General features: G+C 41.3%; 1 protein-coding gene across 1 annotated transcript in view; it reads left to right on the top strand.

Moving 5' to 3' along the window:
* Positions 1 to 4229: 4229 nt before the first annotated feature.
* LOC114645522 (intestinal-type alkaline phosphatase 1-like) overlaps positions 4230 to 21281 on the top strand; it is a 33505-nt gene continuing 16453 nt past the window's right edge. Inside the window, exons 1-9 of the mRNA XM_028793367.2 lie at positions 4230 to 4637; positions 11536 to 11655; positions 13881 to 13996; positions 15417 to 15591; positions 15716 to 15888; positions 16087 to 16221; positions 17778 to 17853; positions 17932 to 18070; positions 18288 to 18478. Coding sequence (XP_028649200.2) covers positions 4565 to 4637; positions 11536 to 11655; positions 13881 to 13996; positions 15417 to 15591; positions 15716 to 15888; positions 16087 to 16221; positions 17778 to 17853; positions 17932 to 18070; positions 18288 to 18478 — 1198 coding nt within the window. The 5' untranslated portion in view covers positions 4230 to 4564. The remainder of the gene's footprint in view (positions 4638 to 11535; positions 11656 to 13880; positions 13997 to 15416; positions 15592 to 15715; positions 15889 to 16086; positions 16222 to 17777; positions 17854 to 17931; positions 18071 to 18287; positions 18479 to 21281) is intronic.

Raw genomic sequence — 21281 nt, forward strand, 5'->3', positions numbered from 1 at the left:
CGAGTACAGATATATTTGAGTGTTTGTGACGCAAGCTGTTCCTAAGAGCCAAGGCTGGAAACCTTTATTCTAGTCCAGCGTTACTTCAGCTGCTTTCAAAGAAGATCTCTGCAACTGATAGTAAGTCCGATTCTTTTTTTTTTTTTTTTTTGTATAAATGTCATATAAGCTTTTCAGTTAATTGATGTGATTTTTGTGGGATGTCATTAAAATGAACAAAAACCCAAATAACTTTAAAGACATGTTCCCCATGTAAGACTGTTAGTGCAGTCAGGTGAACATATTATGGTAGCTAGACATGTGCTTCTTTAAAATCAGTGCCATTGGTTATCAATTTTGCATACTGAGTTGTTTTTTTTGTTGTTGTTTTTTTTAGCTTTTTATTCCACTTCTTCCTGCTGACATGAAGGAAATACTTCATTTGCAGATATTATCCAGTGACTAGACATCCTGAATTTCAGCCTCTTTATGCTTAAAAGCCTGGAATACAAAAAGGTCTCACCATAGAAGTAGTTCTGTCATAACTTGCCTCCGTAGTCGCAGCCGAGGCACTAAAACATTGTTTCCCAGCATGCCGAATGGCTGTATTGCCAACACAAATCATTTCTGCCAGGAGGAAAAGTCACATCTGCCTGTGCACGAGTCTCATGCTCTCATTTTCACCCCTTATGTATCTGCACTGGGTTAGGTGATGGCCGTAAACTGGCATAGGGAGCCCAAAAGTGGATGTGCCCTGCAGGCACCTTAGAAAGTCAGCACTCTGCGTTTGATGGCTGCCACGTTCAGTATGTGAAAGAAGTCACATGCCAGTTGCCAGATTCTTGTTTGTTAACAGGTACTCCATCTTTATGGCAAAAACATATGTGTGCCCAGAACGTGCACTTTTGCTCTGAAGATTAACTATGTGTTTCCCAAGTAGTAATTCATTTTCTTTAGTGGTGTTTTTCCACATTTTCCAGACACATTATTATTAAATTAAATTATTTAATTATTAATTAGTAAATTATTGAATATTGGATTTTTGTACATGTGGTTTGGATGTGGTCAGGATAGTAAATACAAAAGTCTCTTAAGTTCAGTTACAACAGTGGAGTATCCACGCAGCTTCAGGACCTGGAAACAATTGAACAAGTGGAATGGAAACTGGGGGCAGAAGTACACCAGGTAAGCGGAAATTTGTTCTCCGTTAAATAAAAGGAAGTTCTTTATTTCCATACATTGTTGTTTATCATGGCGCTAAAGGGCGGTAATGTGTTGGTTTTTACGTGCAAGTAAGAATGTCACTGCACTCTGTACACATGACAGTGATATGACAACATGACTACTGCTAGCGAGTTTGCTTTTGGAAGAGGTTCCATCATTTTAACTCACATTTAGCATTTTAATTCCAAGTTTTAGAGGCGCTTTAGTTCAAACTTTCAAGATTCCAGTATTTACAGATAAACATTTAATCAATCAGACTGCAATACAATGGTGCATACCTAAAAATTAGAGTGAGTGAAGGGCACAGCAAGAATCATTTCAAAAATGAATGTGAGGTTTTTGAACTCTTTTGGGACCCACCAAAGGGATGACACAGCGAAGCACAATTGCCACGTCTATGGAGGGCTGCTTGTCCGTCGCCGAGGCAACCGCAGATTCGCAGTGCAGCAGCTGAGAGCTACAGAAACAACTACAAGCCAATCAAGATCACGCTATATGTGCCTGTCACCGATGGGTGATGCTAGGGACATTATAAAGGCAGGGAACAGTACAACTCAGCCTCTGACCTGGCCCTGACTACGCCTGACTGCTGTGTCTGTGTATAGCTCCCACTGCAATAAATGTTTCAAGCTGAATAAAGCTGGTTTTACTAAAGTTCTGAGACTCCGCCGCGTGTTTTGGGTTGCAAGACAGGGACTCATTCGTCACAATACATTTTCTCACATTTGCACTGTCAATATGCAGGATTACTCTACAAGTGCAACTGTAAGTGTCCGACACACGTGTTTCTGATATCAGATCAAGTACAGTATATGTATCAAAGTCTTACGCTAACCTCTAGCACATCTCCAGAATGAAATTTCTAACAAACCATCACATACCTGCCTAAATGTGTAATTCTGTTTTGCTGAATTTAAAAACATGGCAGACCAGGTTTTCCTTCCTATTATGGTTTATGATATGCACAACATGACCTAGCATGTGTTTGTGTGTGTGTGTGTGTACGCGTGCGTGTCTATTATGGAAAACTATCTGTGCCAAAATAAAACACAATCTAACATGTAACATGCATTCATTAAAAAGGATGAATCAAATGTAACAGGTGAGCTTCATGTCAAGTTGAACTGCAAAGCGTGTTATTTTAGTTCATGTCCATTTGATCACACACTGAATGGGCCTTTGTGTAAAGCAAACCCTTTCCCTTTCATTCGGTGTCTGTTTGAGTGTATACCATTTCTTTCCACATCCAAATGTTAATTGTGGCAAAACAGAAAAAAAAATTAAAATCTAGAGATGAGGTCAGGTAGAGATGAGGTCAGGGGCAGAAACAGTGGGGGTAAGACGGTGTTCCGTTCAGCACCATGTCCTGGCACAGTCACAGATGTGTTCTTCATCAGATGACAAGACAACAAAACAGTGACGAGTGTCACTCAGGCCTTGCTGAACATGCTTACTCTTACATTGAGTAGTGTGACATTGTTCGCTTGTTCAACATTTTCACGTTGTGGGTGGCTGTTTGTTTTAACAATCTAAACACCAACATTTACTATGATGGGTTTTTCAAATCTTATTTATTCTCACACCTTGTGACAGATACTATGTTGTTAACTTGCCATCTGCACTTTGTCTTTGGTGTTGAAAAAATAAAATTGTTAGGTTACTTTATCAAAGCGTGGATGTTCTGGAGCAGCAAGTGATGCCACATAGTGAGACGTAATGCAAAACTTTAAATTAAAAAAAAAAAAAAAAAATGATTCATTTGTGCAACTTTATTTTTTATTAACAAAAATCATAAAGAATTGTTAGACCCTTTTAGAAGAGCTGGTAGGTAAAAAAAAAAAAAAAGAAATAACACTCTCAAATTGCTTAAGAAACAAACGTTTTGGGGAATTGTGTCCTACCACTTGCTCACTACTGTGCCCACCACAAAGCACTGACTTCATTTTATCTGATTCTGTCAAATTGTTCTTGGCGTACGGCCCCTTCTCCTATATTGGGTGAAGAAGAAGGCCGGCGTAATAGTTACACCCAGCTCTACAGTAAGAATTGGGGATTCTGGCAGGAGATGACACCTAATGACACCCGCACTTGTCTAGAGCCGCACTGACTCAGCTCGTCTTGCTCCAATCAACTAAGATTTACTTTTTCTTATCTTCTACCTACTGTCCTGTGCAGTATGCAAATGCATTTGTTGGGGACAAGATTCCACCTGGTCTGTCATCTCTCTATTATAAAAAAAAAAATCTGGAAGGAGACGAGATGTGATTGTCTCAGAGACACTTTCACGTCCCTCAAGTCTTCGTGCCAAGTGATGTAACCACACCCAGGGCCGAAAGCCCCATGAGACAAGAGCTTATGCAAGGAGATTTGGAAAAGTCCTGTGTGGTTATGTCAGAGACATTTCTTGTAGAGAGAAAGAACCGATGTTCACTCACGGACCGTTATACGTTGCGTTGTCACGATGTAATTCCAAACATGGAATCAAAATTCAATGCGATACGGCGGCAACAGCAGCAAGCCAGCAGCTGATCAAGCAAAGAGGAGGTAAAAAAAAAAAACTATGTGTCTCCCATTGTATCATCGTTTAAGAGGGGGTGTCAGAGGAGCAATCGCATCTACTTGAGGTGCGTTCGGACCCCCTTTTCACAATGCGAGTGGCAGAGACGCGAAGTGGTTGGCGTGTAGCACAGGCGGAGGGGTGGGAGAATGGTGAGCAAAGCAAGCAGGGGGTGAAGCCCCCTAGTCTTTTATAAGAATGCAGCCCATGCACAAACTGCACATTCCTAAAAGTGAAATATTCTTGTCTTGTCAAATGTTCAGGCCTTTGCCTTTTATGTTGTATGGACGTAGCCACTTTGTGCACTCCCCATCATGCAGGTTTACATCGTCTATTTCCTCTCCTAGTGGAATTGCACACATCTGTCCATTTTCACATTAATACTCAAAGCCAAGACTTGGTTTTTCATGCATTTAACTGACAGTTACACACAATTCATTGTTCTTTTTGGGGTAGGTGTGAAGGTTGGCCTGGGCTGGACTACACCCTAAAAATGCTTGGACCCCAGGCTAGTATGTGCAGGTGTCAGTTGAATGGAATTAGCCCTTTTTTCAAGCAGAAACTCTGCAGAACCTTCATACCAGCTTTGTGTTTCAGTATACCTTTCAGCATTCCACTGAGCCAGGTATCGGACTGGTTGCCTCAATGAACTTTGCCCCCAACTCTTCTGTACAGCCATGGCCCCACCCCAGGCCACCACCCTTCTTGATCAGATCCTACCTTTCCCTCCCTCCTCTGACTTAAAAGTCAGCCAGTCTGGGCTCAGGCACTCCGTGAAAGCTCAGGCACAGAGCTCTTCTACTCATGGCTCGACTCGTGACGCTCCTGGTGGTCTGCATTGTTCAGCCCATCTCCCGTGGGATTCCTGTAAAGCCAGGTGAGCTCTTCTGACCTTTTGATTTCAAGGCTCTTATTTTATTTGACTTATTCTCACATATTTTCAACTTTAAAAAATCAGTCAAATGAATGTGCATGTATAAAATAACAAGACTGGAATTTGGTGCTTTTCAGTGCCAGCCAATTGGGGCTCCTGGTTTAGAGATGGGTGGGCAGTCTAACCTCAGGTGATGTTTGTAGTGACTTGTGGTATGGAAATTAATTCATATAGTGCCTTTCACAGTATGTAAAATCACAAGTAGCACTGCAAAATATTCACAATAGATCATTTATACATAAAGCGATTCATTATGTGGTGGTTCATTATACTGATGTTCTAATTTAAGGTGCAGTAGCATATCATGTTATATGAGAGCAAGTCAGTAAATAACGGGGCTTGAGTGCTTACAGAAAATGGCATAATGGTGTAAATGAACTGCATATTGTGTCATTCGGAACAGTGAGGAGCATTGTGTTTGGAAAAGGTGACACGTGTTGCACTGAGTTCTTGAGGAAGTGGCAATGTGTGAATAATCTGATGCACAAAAGGCAGTTTTGCTGGTGGACCCTTTTGTTGTTGCCCTGACAAACCATTTTATTCAGACTGGACCTTATCTGACATTTTATTTTAAACAAATTACCGTGTTCAAATATGCAGTAGCTGCGTATCTTATGCTCAAGTCAGTCCACTATACCTTATTTATACTTGGATTTTAGAAGCAAAATATTGCATGCAGCCCCATGGGGTACACTGCTGGAAGTTTATAAGCTTTACTGGCAGCCTGGCTTTCACTGCAGAGTTTTTCTTTTTTAATGAATAATTATGTTGGGCAGAAAGTAGCAGAAAGACTGCCCAGAAGCCAAATGGCAAGTGTTGATAGAACGGATTTGTTTCATATCCTGCCTGACGTTGGACAACTCGGAGAAGAGAAAAAAAAAAATAAAGGAATGTCGCATAGGCACACAGGAACACTGACAACTAGCGCCATTGTGTGATCTGTTATATTGATTTAAAGACGCACACATTAGCTTAGGTTTTTTGTTTTAGACTTGGACCCCTGAACAGGAGGTTAGAATATTGAAACTGCACTAACTTCATTTAACCTTCTTTGGAAAAGGGCAGGCAGACCACAGGTTACTCTTCAGTTCAGTTCAATGTCAAACACCTCTGTGGTACCTTCTGGAAAGGAAAAGCACAGATTGAATATAAAATTTAGCCAGGTAAAAATTTTAATTAGTCTAAAGCAATAGTTATTATTAATCAGAGATCGGCTCTAAGCCCATTCTTATTTGCAATGGTGATGGACAGGTTGACAGACGAGATTAGACAGGAGTCCCCGTGGACTATGATGTTTGCTGATGATATTGTGATCTGTAGCGATAGTAGGGAGCAGGTTGAGGAGACCTTGGAGAGGAATGAAGGTCAGTAGGAGCAAGACAGAATACATGTGTGTAAATGAAAGGGAGGTCAGTGGAATGGTGAGGATGCAGGGAGTAGAGTTGGCAAAGGTGGATGAGTTTAAATACTTGGGATCAACAGTACAGAGTAATGGGGATTGTGTAAGAGAGGTGAAAAAGAGAGTGCAGGCAGAGTGAAATGGGTGGAGAAGAGTGTCAAGAGTAATTTGTGTTAGACGGATATCAGCAAGAGTGAAAGGGAAGGTCTACAGGACGGTAGTCAGACCAGCTATGTTACATGGGTTGGAGACAGTGACACTGACCAGAAAGCAGGAGACAGAGCTGGAGGTAGCAGAGTTAAAGATGCTAAGATTTACACTGGGTGTGACGAGGATGAATAGGATTAGAAATGAGCACATTAGAAGGTCAACTCAAGTTGGACGGTTGGGAGACAAAGTCAGAGAGGCGAGATTGCGTTGGTTTGGACATGTGCAGAGGAGAGATGCTGATTATATTGGGAGAAGGATGCTAAGGATAGAGCTGCCAGGGAAGAGGAAAAGAGGAAGGCCTAAGAGAAAGTTTATGAATGTGGTGAGAAAGGACATGCAGGTGATGGGTGTAATAGAACAAGATGCAGAGGACAGAAAGATATGGAAGAAGATGATCCACTGTGGCAACCCCTAACGGGAGCAGCCGAAAGAAGAAGAGGAGTGTCTGCGTATCATGGAAGTATATTAGTTTGTACTGCTGCCTCCTCAGTACATGAAGTTCAGTTTGATTTCAGGCCTGAGTATTTCAAGTGTTGGACTTGTATGTCCTCCACGTGTTTTGTGAGTTTTCCCCCATATCCAGATTGTGAATGTTAGGCCTAGTGGTGCTCCTAAAGTGGCCCCAAAGTGTTTCATTCAGAAGGAATTTCTCCATTTTGACTGTTGCTCCTGGCATTAATCCGGCTTTCCACACCCCTATACTGGAATACCTGGGTTTGAAAAATTGATTAATATTTTGATTTACAAAAAACCCATAAACTAGACAGTATTAATAACTTCACAGCTCATGGGGGAGTTGGCAGTTTCTAAGGTAAGTGCTTTTCAGCTCCGTAACAACTGTGAAGTGCAGCCCACATCACAGTTAATGTGTGCAGAGTTCTTTAAAATGGTGAGCATTTTTGAGCATCTGCATATGCCTAATTTGTTCGATGCATTTTATTTATTCATTTTTGTAGTCTGTTTTCCCAAACACACATATACTCTCTAAATTTGTACATAGATTTACATAGCAGCAAAAACAGGTCACTAATTAAGAAAAGGGTTAGAATGAAAACCTGCAGCCACTGGGGCCCTCCAGGACTGGAGTTGGGGACCCCTGGTTTAAACCTAAACATTCTGGCTGAATAAAATTAACATGTAACAATCCAAAAAATATCAATTTCACTGCACTATAAGTGGTCCCCATTTTTTTTAAACAATGAAGCTGTAAGGTTCCTCCGTGTTGGAAGTTCCAACGCTTCCTGATGTAGCTTTGTGCCTGTGAGAAAAAACATGCAGAGCATAGAGTTTTTAGCAGATGTTTGGGAATCTACCATAGTCCTGTCAGAATGGCCATCAAGACTGGACAGATTCAGCTGCTGCTGCTTCTTCCACTTTTTTCCTTTTCCTTTTAACACTCCTTAGCCCCAAGGTGTCAGCAGCCCGGCTCTCTTCTGAATGCTCCACAAGGACTTTCCCAGACGAGTAAATCCCACGTTACTCCCAATGAGGTCGCCTTTTTTGCTAACATTCCCCTAAGTTCTCTCGATCCATGTGTGCTTCTAATACAGGATGTCTGCCCCCTTTTTATGAAGTCTCAATGCCTAATGCATTGTTTTACACGTACTAATACGAAATATTCTTGGCCTGCAGCATTTGCGAATAGAAACATAAATACTGTTTGTTTTCCTATACTCTACCCTAACAAATGACATTGTTGTTGTAAAGATAACATTTTTTCTTAATTTCCATCCAGCTTTCAATTTTCAAAATAATTTAATTACTTTATTGCACGGAGCAATAGCCTTTAAATAGCTTCCCATTTTCAAAATAATTGAATTACTTTATTTTATGGAGTGACAGCCTGTAAATAGGATGTTTGTGACCGATACACACTCACTTATACAAAGCAGGACAAGGAAGAAAATATGGACATCAGAGCCAGGTGTCTACAGGACTGCCTAGCTGACCACTGTGATGCCATGCTATGCCAAGCACCTCCCTGTATTGTTTATTTAATGAAGTCAGGACATAACTCTAATGTTGAGGAGCCATATTATAAACAGCACAAGGCAGTCCACTCCCCAGCTATCATTCAATCATTCTTACAGTTAATATTCTCTGTGGTCACTTCTACTTTAATTTAAGCCATGAGGCACAGTTTCAAAGCCCGCCTTCTGAGACTAAAGGCAAATCAAATCAAAACAAAACAAGACACAGAGCACCCTCAAGTCCTGAACAATAATATTAAAAATCCTCAAGAAAAGCCTGAGAACACATACAATGACACTACAGTGGTCATGAATAAGTGCGCATCCTCTCTCTCTGACATGCTAACATGGAGTTCTTCCCTCCAATGAATCATTCAGTAGAAGTGTGTCATGAAATGTTACTGGGGCTCCTTTAAACCAACAGCAATACACCTGCATGATGCCTCACTGTGATTGGGACTGCCAAGTCAGATGCTGTCTTCTTTTTCGTAATTTATGTTTGTATTTGAGGGGAGGTACTATTGTTTGTTGTAACATTTATTCAGCTTTTGTAAAAAAAAAAAAAAAAAAAAAAAAAAAAGTCAAATTTCCCCTACAGTATTTAGAGTGCATGCATTTTGAAATTTAAGACAGCAAACCTGTGGGTTTTTAAGTGAGGACATTGAAGAGATGTGCATCGTTTACAAGACCTTGGGCTCTGTGCTTTCAAGCGGTGCCAAACTGGTTTGTGCTAAATTAGCTGCAATGCGGGGTGCATCTGAGGTTCAAGTCCAATGAAACTCCTTGATGAATGAGTCTAATTCTCAGGCCTTTGTTTCTGTCTTCCTCACATCAAAACATAACAATCAGTCACACTTGGTCTCATCCATAAGTATAATTTCTTACACAGTGCTGACATCTTCAAATTAAATGCACATGTGAAATCAGTAATTGAATAATTGTCTAAAAATAATTACCAGAACTTTGTTTCATATATATATATATATATATATATATATATATATATATATATATAATGTGTGTGTGTGTATATACATTTGTTACATTTGTATATTGCCTTTCAAGGTGTTCAAAACGCTTTACACAATGAGTGGGGAGCCACTCAACCACCACTAATGTGCAGCATTTACCTGCAATGCCAGCCATTCTGCACCAGTACACTCGCCACACATTAGCTGTTAGGTGGTGAAGCGGTGAGAGAGAGAGAGACCATTAGAGACAGGGGATGATTGGGGGGCCAGAATGACTAGGATGGGCAGTTTTAGCCTGGACATCTGGATACACTCTAACACTTTACAAAAGATGCCCAGGGAACTTTATGACCACAGAGGCTCAGGACCTCAGTTCTACATCTCATCCGAAGGATGGTGCCATCTTTACAGCACAGAATTTCTGTCACTGCCTTAAGACCACAGGGTAAGCGCCCCCCACCTACTGGCTTCACCAACACCTCTTCCAATAGCAACCCAAGCTGGAAGGGCCCAAACATGCTTAGCTTCAGGAGGATGTTCTGATTTGCATGTGGTATGGCTACTGTGTACATATATATATTCTACTTCTGAATCGCAATCTGATTTTTTTAGTTGATTACCTACCAGGTAACGCTTGTGGTTGGACGACAAACATCCTCCACGCCCTCTCAGTTGTGAGAAGCAGCTCATATATATGTGATACAGTATCAGCCAGATAATACAAAGAGCACACGACACGTGTTTTGCCTTTATTGGGGTTCATCAGATGTATGCACTTTTGCATCCCCTTATGGAGATCGAACCTCCAACATTGCACCACAGCAGCTGGTTTGCTTACTTGACAGGGTGAAGAACGGAGTACAATATTACATTCCCAGTTCTAAATCGCAATCTGATTATTTAGGTGGTTATGCAAATATATATATATATATATATATATACTAGGGGGCTTACCCCCGCTCGCTTTGCTCGCCAAACCCCATGACATGCGATACGCGCCAGCCACTTCGCGTCTCTGCCACTCGTGTTGTGAAGAGGGGGGTTTAATGCACCCCAAGGTGATGCAGTTGCTCCTCCGAAACCCCCTCACCCCCTCTTAAACGGTGATACAATGGGAAACAAATACAGTTTTTTTTTTTTTTTTTTATTACCTCCTCTTTGCTCGATCGGCTGCTGGCTTGCTGCTGCTGCTGTGCTGTGTGATCTGCATCTCACGCGGTGCTTCGAACATTTAAAAGCCTGTATAGCAGCTGTCTTTGTCATCTACTCTTTGTCTTTTATTTCCGGCCCTGGGCATGGTTAAATCTGTTGGCACAAATTCTTATCTCACAGGACATGAGTTCTTGGTATTTTTTAGTTTATAATTTGAAAATGGAATAAGAATCTGAAAATCTAACAACATCACATTAAAGTTCGATAAACTCTGAAAAGAATGATACCAAACATATATATGTAGGTTTTAAAATAAGCCTAATTTAAAGCGTGACATAAAAACATCACATAAAATCATTGCAGAAAATCGTTGCACTTTTAAGCTTAGAATTTTATATTTATAGAGTAGATATTACCCCTCGCAATGGAAGGACAGAATTAGACCGCTTCTTTAGGGCACTGCATCTCCTGGGACAGTAGATGGAAGCGAACCCAGGCTGGAATCCCTGCATGGATGAACACAAGGCATGCCGGGTATTTTAATCCCTGGGGACAACCCTGTTCGGTCCTATGTGGGCCGCCAGGGGAAGCTGTTGGATTTGGGAGTCCGTACTCCTTAGGGCTCCAACTTCACCAGGAAGTACTTTGGGATCACAGCTTCATGTCACTGGAAACATTCCTGGGTGCTAAAAGGAGCTGCCTGCCTCACATCTAAGAGCCAGAGTCAGGTGCAAGATGGACGATGCTTGATAGGAGGAGTGGGGGAGGCAGTGATAGAGAAAGAGGAAAGAAAAGAGTTGCTTATTACATACACTTGTGGCTGTGGTAGGATACACTTGATAAGGAAGAGTTTCCCACAAATAAAGACTCTTTAGCCTTTTACCCTTGAGTCTGTGCCAATTTGTGTTATGCATACACAGTTCCCTATAGTAAGGTCAAACATATGGAAATGATGGAGGTTTTAAAATGATATAATGGTAGTACTTTGAAAACTGCCAGCTTCTGACCTTCTCCAGCAGTTGTGTCTGCAGAGTATATCCATAACTTCTGCTCTATAGTAGGGAAAACTATGTTGAAACAAGTAACTGCAAGAAAACATCATTTCAGATTATAACCGTGAAGCTCTCTCTCTCTCTCAGCTTTAGAGGAGAAAACACAAGAGTACTGGAACCAGAAAGCAAAAAGAGATCTGGACTCTGCTCTCAAAATGGAGCCCATCAACCACCAAGCCAAGAACCTCATCTTGTTCCTGGGAGATGGTAAGCCTTCAGGGCATCATATTTAATTTTACCAAAAGTCTAACGAGCAAAATTCTATTTATGATGTAAAACATTAATGTAGCAGCTCTCATCTGTCAAGAAACACTCAATGCAATGCAAATTTGAAATTTACACTCTTCATAACAACCTTAATATGGGGGAACTGAGATTGGAATCATGAGCTCTTGAGTTATTTGTGTAGTTTTCTCTTTATGGCACCCTGGCAGTAAAGTACTAAGCACACTGACTTAAGAATCACATGACAAGTGCTGGGGTAAGAGGGGGGCCTGCTTGGTGGCATTTGGGAAAGGACAGAGCTACACACACACAAAGAATACTGTACACAATCCTAAAACAGATTTTCTTAAAATTTATCTCTAACTCATCAGTATCTATTACATATAGTATATACAGTACACATATATATGTATATACAGTATATATCTGTATATTTCTAAATCTTTCATATTAATCTCCTGATTATCATATATAGGTAAGATTGGATAGACTTTCACTATCCTAGAAGAATCTTTCTATTTGTCTATCTACTGTATATATTACCTTTCTTACTTATCTGTCTATAATATTATACATAGCACCCGTCATATCTGTTTTGTTATGATTCTGAACACAGTGCCTTTCATATCTAGCTATCTACCTTTAACTATCACTATTATGTAAAATGATATTCTTTAAGTATCTCTTAAATTATACATTATTAAGGACTGATATCATGTATATCTGGATGTAAATTATTTACATATGTACATTTTGATATTTTATGATTGAAGTTATTGTTACTTTTAAAATAAATTAATAAAATAAAGCACCTATATTCACAAAAATTGTGTTTATTGATTAAATGTTAATAAACAATAGTATGGTAAAGTTAAACAATTCTTCCTCGCTCTCAGCAGTATGAAGATTTACATTTCTGGCTAAATGACGATAATCAGTGGAGCAGCACAGTGGTTGCCACTACCACCTCACAGATCAAGTGTCCTTGGTTCTAATCCTATGCCCAGTTGTTGTCTGGGTGAAGTTAATTGATTCTCCTTATTATCTACAAGGGTTTCCTCCCACACATGAGTGTTTGGTGACCTGGAGACTCTAAACTGGCCCCAGTGTGGCTGCATATGTGAGAGGAGCCACGACTCACTGACATCATGCCCAGGATTGTTTTCTGCCCCAAGTCCTGTGCTGCTGAGATAAATTGTGCTGGCCCAGCCCCAATGACCCTGAGTTAGGTTAACTAGTTCTGTGGAAAGATTTTGTTCAATAATCAATCATAATCTTTTAAGTCACTCACTGATATTCCACCCTCACATGCTCCAGATGTGTCAGGGACTCTTTGGTGTCCATTTAGCTGACTTTGCATTCATAATGAAAACAACATAAAGAACTTAGATTTCAAAAAGTACAAGGTACAAAATGTCAGTATTTTGTATAACACCACTAGTTTTCAAGACTGGAATATCCACAAACTATTCATTGTACATCTTCTCTTCAGTTTACTGTTACATTATTTCAAATGCATAAACCAAAGCTGGTCTCATGACACTTCTTGAGACTATGGTTGATATAAAAGCAATAAGGAGAGGCTTGGAGTGGAGCTGGAATGCTTCTTCTAACTGCCCATGTTAATTAATACATAATATCGGTGAGTTAACCACACACATTTGAAAAATTGGCAACCAAGAAGGCATCATCATCTTTGCTCCATGGTAGGTATAAAAATGGCTGAGTAAAGGAATACCATAGAGGCCCAGAAAATAAATGTTAAAATGAAATGTGCTATCACAAAACATCTTACAGGAAATGTGCTTTTGTTGGAACTCTTACAACACGCAGGGCTACTCATTCAAATATAACTGTGCTTTTTTCAAAATCAAATTATTAAAGAAAAGAAGCCCCTTCTAAATTCTGCCTTTACCTGTTGGGACAATTGTATGCCTGTTAGGTTAGCGAGACAGCAACTGGGGTGCCACTCACACGGTGGGCTTCTTTACATAAGGTGACCTGTTAGGAGGGTTTACTTTCTGCTTTCATCCGGCCGAGACCAGCTCCTTTTCCAGCCCCACAATAGCAGTGACAGTAGTTCAAGGGTGCAAGGATTCAAGCAGGTTATGAATGCTGTACATGAAACAAATGACAAGAACTGCAGCATGAGAAAAATATGCCAGGGGTTCCAGGGGACTGGACTAAGTGCCATTTGTTTCTTGCAGGGATGGGAGTTTCCACAGTGACTGCCATGCGCATCCTGAAGGGGGAGCTGCTGAACATATCAGGAGAGGCCGCCACACTAACCACGGACACTTTTCCATATCTCGCTCTTTCTAAGGTCAGGCCTTATATATGTATACTCTAGGGACAAACTGAATCGTATTTTTGTGGTTTTAACTATAACTAGCAATGCTTACCTTTCAAAGGCTGGTACAAGAATTAATTTAAAAATGATATAATTAATATATGTTAGAAAAACAATTATTAAATTGATAGTTGTTGTAAAGATAATGAAGTTTCAATGATTAACATGAATACTTGGTAAAAAAAAATAATTTACTAAATAACAAATTCAAGAAAGTTTAAATAAAAAAAACTAAGTAATTGTTTATATTTTTTTAATCAGACAATATTCTCAACTACACTATGTATGACTACTTCTGTATCACACTGATCAACATATAACTGTAACATAAATGGCACCAAAATATACTACAAAATAGCCCCTTCACTAAATCGGCTCTATTTCAAACTATAGGACCTCTCTACACACTTTGTTTCTTGCATGACTTTTACTGTCCTCATCAGCGTCACATCTTCTCTTCTCTTGACAGAGCCACTTATAGCTGGCCATGTGCAAACACTGGCTGGGGGAGATGTAAGCCCACCTGTTCTAACGTCTCAGTTGAGTGAGTCTTGTCTCAGTATCTTCACATGCCTCAGACTCTCTCGCCCTGTGTGTACTCAGTTTTCCTCCTTCGCTTGTTCTTGGTATACTTGTGGGTCTCAACCTCTCTTACCCAGCGCATCCTGTCTCCATTCTGTCCCCTTAAAGCCTGCTTCTCAGACTCTGTCATTTCGATGTGCCTTGCTTACCTTCAGTCCACTTTTTAACTACAATGTATGGTAGATGGGCACCCATTTTCTGCTGTGAAAACATCACTTCTGTTCTTGTGAATACTTCTTTGTCTTTGAAGGCATCTTGGGTTGCATGTTGTTAATATTTAGAAACTCTAGGAGCTATTCACTTTGTCATAAAATGCTCATTTTTAACTCTTTTTTTTTTTTGTAGAAATTAAAAAAAAAAGAAATGTCACAAGCTGGAATTGAACTTTGTTTGTATCATCATCCCTACCACTGAGAAACCAGAGCCAAACTGACCAATCAGATTGTTCAGTGGGACTGGACACACACACACACACGCACGCGCACACGCACACAGAGTAGTGTTAGCAATGCACTGCTGCCTTACAGATCCGGATTCCTACGTTTGAATGCAGTTGCCTGTCCTTATTTATGTGTAATCTGCATTTTCTCCCCATATGGTTTTCCTCACTTATCCCCAAGCATATGTGTTAGGTGAACCGCTGGTGCCCAGTTCATTGTTGTTTCCTGCTTTCTGCTCAGTACTATAGGGATGGACTCCACCGGATATCAGAATGTTAGGTTATATAAACATTTACACGAATCCTTTCAAATGAAAAATGTTGTATATAAAAAAAGGTTTCAATTTACTGAGTACCTGTTGTGCCTTCCAGACCTACAACGTAGACAGGCGAATCCCTGACAGTGCAGGAACTGGAACTGCATATCACTGCGGGGTCAAAGCTAATGCTAAAACTGTTGGGGTGAGCAGTGCTGCCGAGCCGTCCAAATGCAGTACCACTTTTGGCAATGAAGTTACATCTGTCCTGCACAGAGCCAAAGAGCAAGGTACCTACTCAGAAGTGCTTGGCCCGCCGTTCTTGGCAGTAGGTGGCACTTGGCACAACAATTGGCATGAAAACCCAAATGAGGAATACGGGTGCATATACTGACACTCTGCTTCCTGTTTCAGGCAAGTCTGTAGGAATTGTGACCACCACTCGAGTACAACATGCTTCTCCTGCTGCTTCCTATGCCCACTCAGTGAACAGAGACTGGTACAGTGATGCTGACCTTTCCAAGGATGCCATTGATGGAGGGTGCAAGGACATTGCGCTACAGCTGATTGAGAATACAGACATCGATGTGAGCCATAGGTTGCAGCTGGGCCTTCACTAGCCTTGCAGGCAATTCAGTGGAGAAGTTGGGGGAACGATGGGACTTGGGATTGATGTCATATGTTGAAGCACGTTTCTGATAACAGGATAATCTGCATGCGGGCATGATGAAGTCAGACTCCCAATGAACAAAGAAAGCTGATGTGCTAATGCTGATTTGCTTTAGGTGATCCTCGGTGGAGGTCGGATCTACATGACTCCTCAAGGCACTCCAGACCCCGAATACCCAAGCAGTACTTCATCAAAAGGAATGAGAAAAGACAATAAAAATCTCATCAGTATGTGGCAGGAAAAACACAAGGTTTGTTTATGTTTACTTCATTTCTATTTGTAGAGAAGTGAGAGCCTTAATGTTTTTTTTAACTTAAATTCTAAGCACCAATATAGAGAATATCATGCATGAGCTGACACCGCCACAGAACGAACACTAGAGGGAGCCTGTGCAGCACATAGGACATGAGCACCATGGCCCAGTGATCACAATGTTGTCATAGCTGGTGCCTACTCAAACTGGCCACTGCTGGGTGCTGTTTCACAACAGCACTCCTGGAGAATAAAAATGCTATTGGTATCAGGCAGGCAAAAAGAGCAATGAACACTCAGTGGGCTTTCTGCTCAATCAAACATTTAAGCTCCACATTGGTGTGGGTCATTTGGGAGCTGTGTCAGGCTTGATGTACCCCATTTGGTAGTGGTGGTCTGCTCTTTAGTGTAAGAGATTCTGGGCCTGGCAATGAAACATTACAACTTATATTACTAGCAATTTCACTGCTCAGGTCAGTGCCCAGCATGTCAAAATATTTTTGCCATCCTCTATGTTACTGGCTTAATCCCTTAAGCAGACCTGAAGGTCTGTTGGAATGGTGACAACTAACTGGTGGGGGATTTTACTGGCACCCTTTAAAAGAGGATTTGTGGTTTTTCTTGGAAGTGCCTAGACTTAAGTAACTTACTAATTTCATAGCTAGTAGCCTCTGTTGTCAATTTCCACTCACCAGTTTATGACATGCAAGTAAAGAAGGAAGAGACTGTACCATACCTGGACTCAAACTACAAAGCAATTCTTCTCACAAAGGCCACTGTAGAGTGTCTAACACTTGTATGCTATGGTACACTATAGCCAAGTTCAACCTAACAGCCATACCTACATCCTCATATCTGCCTAATCGAGTTATGGGTCATGGGCAATTGGATTGTACCCTAGTAGTACAGTAACTCCCAGCAGCATCAAGTGCACAGCAAAAGAATGAAGGAAAAAAATCCACAATTTGTTATATATGCATTACGTTTGTTACACTTGATTGTCTTTGACTACAGCTAGCTACTGACATTTTCAGTCATATTATGGTATTCCATTGCAGACTTGCCAGGGCACAGCCAGTTCTATTCCTTACAATCCTTACCTTTAATTAACAAGCCTTACTGGTGCTGGGGATGTTCATGAAGTTCCTTTTCACTCAGAGGTCTAGTAAGCAGTGACCAGAACTGAAATGTGATGCCTTCCATTATAGAAGCCATTGGACATCTGGCATCATGCATCACAACACAAACCATTTGCTCCACAAGTGAGCCATCCCTTCACCCTTTTCATTTAGTGTCCTTCATGTTTTATGTTTTCTTTGACTTGGTTTGCCCTTTTTTACATTTACACACCATGGTTATTTATTTTTTTTTAATAAAAGTACTTCCCCAAGATCACATTTTATTTTGGTACTAGGGGGAGCCTCTTGGGGGCTATCAGACAAACAAGTTGCCTTAAATGCGCTATTTGCTCTGATCTTGCTTCTACTCTATCATCTTTGCTGAACTCATAAATTGCTGTTCTCAGTCTCATCAACTCTTTTCTTTTTTTATCAGTCAAAGGTAGCTAAATATGTGTGGAATAAGGTGGAGCTGGATGCTGTTGATTTGCGGACCACTGACTACCTCATGGGTAATACTGCTTATCTAAGACTGTTGGAAAGACTAATGAATTGGGGATAGGCATACTAAATGTGCTTCTCCAATCCAGGACTTTTTGAACCAAAAGACATGAAGTACGAATTGAACCGAAACAAAACCTTAGACCCCTCAATTGCGGAGATGACTGAGAAAGCCATCGAAATCCTCAAAAAAAACCCCAAGGGATTTTTCCTCTTTGTTGAAGATAAGTTTCTGGACATTTGAGACCAAGCCTCAGTAGAATGATATTTACTCACATGTGCACTGATGTGTCATTTATGCTGTGCTTGTGTGCCTCCATGACACGTGTGATGGCAATTTAATTGGCTCCTAGTCTGGCTGATGGGGCCATTTTTCAATTTTTTATCTGTAATGGGTACCAGAATGAAACTCTTCTCTTTTTTCTGTTTTTTTTTTTTTTGCAAGTGGCAGAATTGATCACGGCCATCATGACACCAAGGCAAAGCAGGCCTTGACTGAGGGGGTGATGTTTGACCAGGCAATTCAGCGGACTTTGCAGATGATCAATGAGACCGAGACCCTCACAGTAGTGACTGCTGATCATTCTCATGTCTTCACCTTCGGAGGAAACACGTATCGAGGAACCTCCATTTTTGGTAATTATTCTTTCCCATCCATCCCTTATAACCACTACACCTGACTGAAAAGTTAAATGTTACATCGGAGTCCAGGCTAAGAGCATCCAGCCTAATCTAAAAGTCACTCACATTGTGGTCATGGCACGCGCAGAAGCTTTGGATTACCAGTCTGTGGTTTGGCCTGTATACGTATGACAGGCTGTGTGGCTCTCATTAAATACTGTGCTGTGTTCATGGCCAAATTAAAATGAATTGGTTAGTCCCAGAGCACAGGCAGAGCCAGGCAGACAAGATTACTCAAGAAAATGTAATTTTTAACCAAGATGTTGGTGGGGTTTTAGATAACAAATAGTGTAAGGGTTCAGCATTCTATACAAGGGGCACAATAGACAAGAAAGGTGACAAAACCTATAAAAGTTAAAAAAGCTGATACAACATAAATAAGGAGATAAATAATGAAGGTGTAAAATAATGAACATATATTGAATTGTTACCAATCACAAAGCACTTTTTAGATGCAATAAAATGATTCAAACATGAAAGGTGTTATATAACCCTTTCACCATGCTGATTAAATAACTCATTTAAAACGTGTCAGTGCAAGTTGGGAAAACAATAGAAATGCAGTCTCTGGCGTGTGCTATTTGAAGATGGCGACTACAAGGTGTACTTTGTGAATCTGAAACATGGAAACTGCACGTAAAGCTGGAAATAAATCTGTAACTTAGCAATGGGATGTCTTGTTTGCACGCCTTGTGCTTGTTTTCTGGTCATTTGTTAGTTTAGCGCTTTAGATTTCTTTTTCCTCCCCTTTAAAGCACAGATTGTGTCCTTGCATTTTGGTTGTGTCAGAATTGTTTTGATCTAAGATATCTGAAACCCTGCCTGGCTTTTGGCTTCAAATACCAAAGTGCGCACACAAAACTGGGGATAAGCGTTGGGGTAGAACTTGGTTTCTTACAAACCTCCGTTTACATGCACCAGTCCACTTTCGGAGTTCTCCTCATTAAACTGCACAAAAAAAAAGTTAAAACATCATCATCTGCCCTCATAAATCTGAGAACAAGCATGAAGCTTGGGATAATTTTGTTGTGTTTTATGAATACATTTAGTCCTTCATGTGCTGTGAAATAAAATAACATTCATCCCCTTTTTACATCCTTGACCTGAGCCTCCAATGATTCGTGGTGTACATACTGGCCACCGCAAAACCTGATCACACAGTTTCAACTTATGTAGCTGAATGAAAACTAAACTGACACTTATTGATGTGTTTCTGTTACTGGATTGCATGCAACACGCTTTTTTTTGCTTGGTTGTGCAACTGAGCCCTGCAAAGGACCAGAATGCCATTACATGTGCTACATGCCTTGCACCCAATGCTGCTGGAATAATAATAACAGAGGTTCTGTATTTTACTTCGATAAAATAATAATTTCTTTAAGTTACTCGTTACTTTAAAAAGAAATTGGAGTATGTAACTCATGTTACTTTTAAAGTGTTACCCCAAAACAGCTCCTGAGATTGTGCTGCTGAGCTTAGAGCTGCATTAGCTCATCAGCATAAATTTAGCGATTTCAGAAATACTGAGAAAGATTAATTCAGCCAGAAGAAGTAAAAATATGATCAACCAAGTATTTGCCTTCAGGAAATGTATCTTGTGGACGCTTCCAGCATTTTCTACCCATGGCTACTGGATGTGTGTGCGAATCTAACACACAGGCAGGCTAACAGACTGCAATGGGCAAGTGCAGACTACAAGACCCTTGACTACATCCTAGTTAAAGGTCCATCCATCCATCTATTCTCTTCCGCTTATCCGAGGTCGCGTCGCGGGGGCAGCAGCTTGAGCAGAGATGCCCAGATTTCCCTCTCCCCGGCCACTTCTTCTAGCTCTTCCGGGAGAATCCCGAGGCGTTCCCAGGCCAGCCGGGAGACATAGTCCCTCCAGCGTGTCCTGGGTCTTCCTCGGGGCCTCCTCCCGGTTGGACGTGCCCGGAACACCTCACCAGGGAGGCGTCCAGGAGGCATCCTGATCAGATGCCCGAGCCACCTCATCTGATTCCTCTCGATGCGGAGGAGCAGCGGCTCTACTCTGAGCCCCTTCCGGATGACTGAGCTTCTCACCCTATCTTTAAGTGAGAGCCCAGACACCCTGTGGAGGAAACTCATTTCAGCCGCTTGTATTCGCGATCTCGTTCTTTCAGTCACTACCCATAGCTCATGACCATAGGTGAGGGTAGGAACATAGATCGACTGGTAAATTGAGAGCTTTGCTTATGGCTCAGCTCCTTTTTCACCACGACAGACCGATGCAGAGCCCGCATCACTGCGGACGCCGCACCGATCTGCCTGTCGATCTCACGCTCCATTCTTCCCTCACTCGTGAACAAGAGATACTTGAACTCCTCCACTTGGGGCAGGATCTCGCTACCAACCCTGAGAGGGCACTCCACCCTTTTCCGGCTGAGGACCATGGTCTCGGATTTGGAGGTGCTGATTCTCATCCCAGCCGCTTCACACTCAGCTGCGAACCGATCCAGAGAGAGCTGAAGATCACGGCCTGATGAAGCAAACAGGACAACATCATCTGCAAAAAGCAGTGACCCAATCCTGAGTCCACCAAACCGGAACCCCTCAACACCCTGGCTGCGCCTAGAAATTCTGTCCATAAAAGTTATGAACAGAATCGGTGACAAAGGGCAGCCCTGGCAGAGTCCAACTCTCACTGGAAACGGGTTTGACTTAATGCCGGCAATGCGGACCAAGCTCTGACACCGGTTGTACAGGGACCGAACAGCCCTTATCAGGGGGTCCGGTA

This window comes from Erpetoichthys calabaricus, chromosome 2, assembly GCF_900747795.2.
Source record: "Erpetoichthys calabaricus chromosome 2, fErpCal1.3, whole genome shotgun sequence".
Taxonomy (NCBI): Eukaryota; Metazoa; Chordata; class Cladistia; order Polypteriformes; family Polypteridae; genus Erpetoichthys; species Erpetoichthys calabaricus.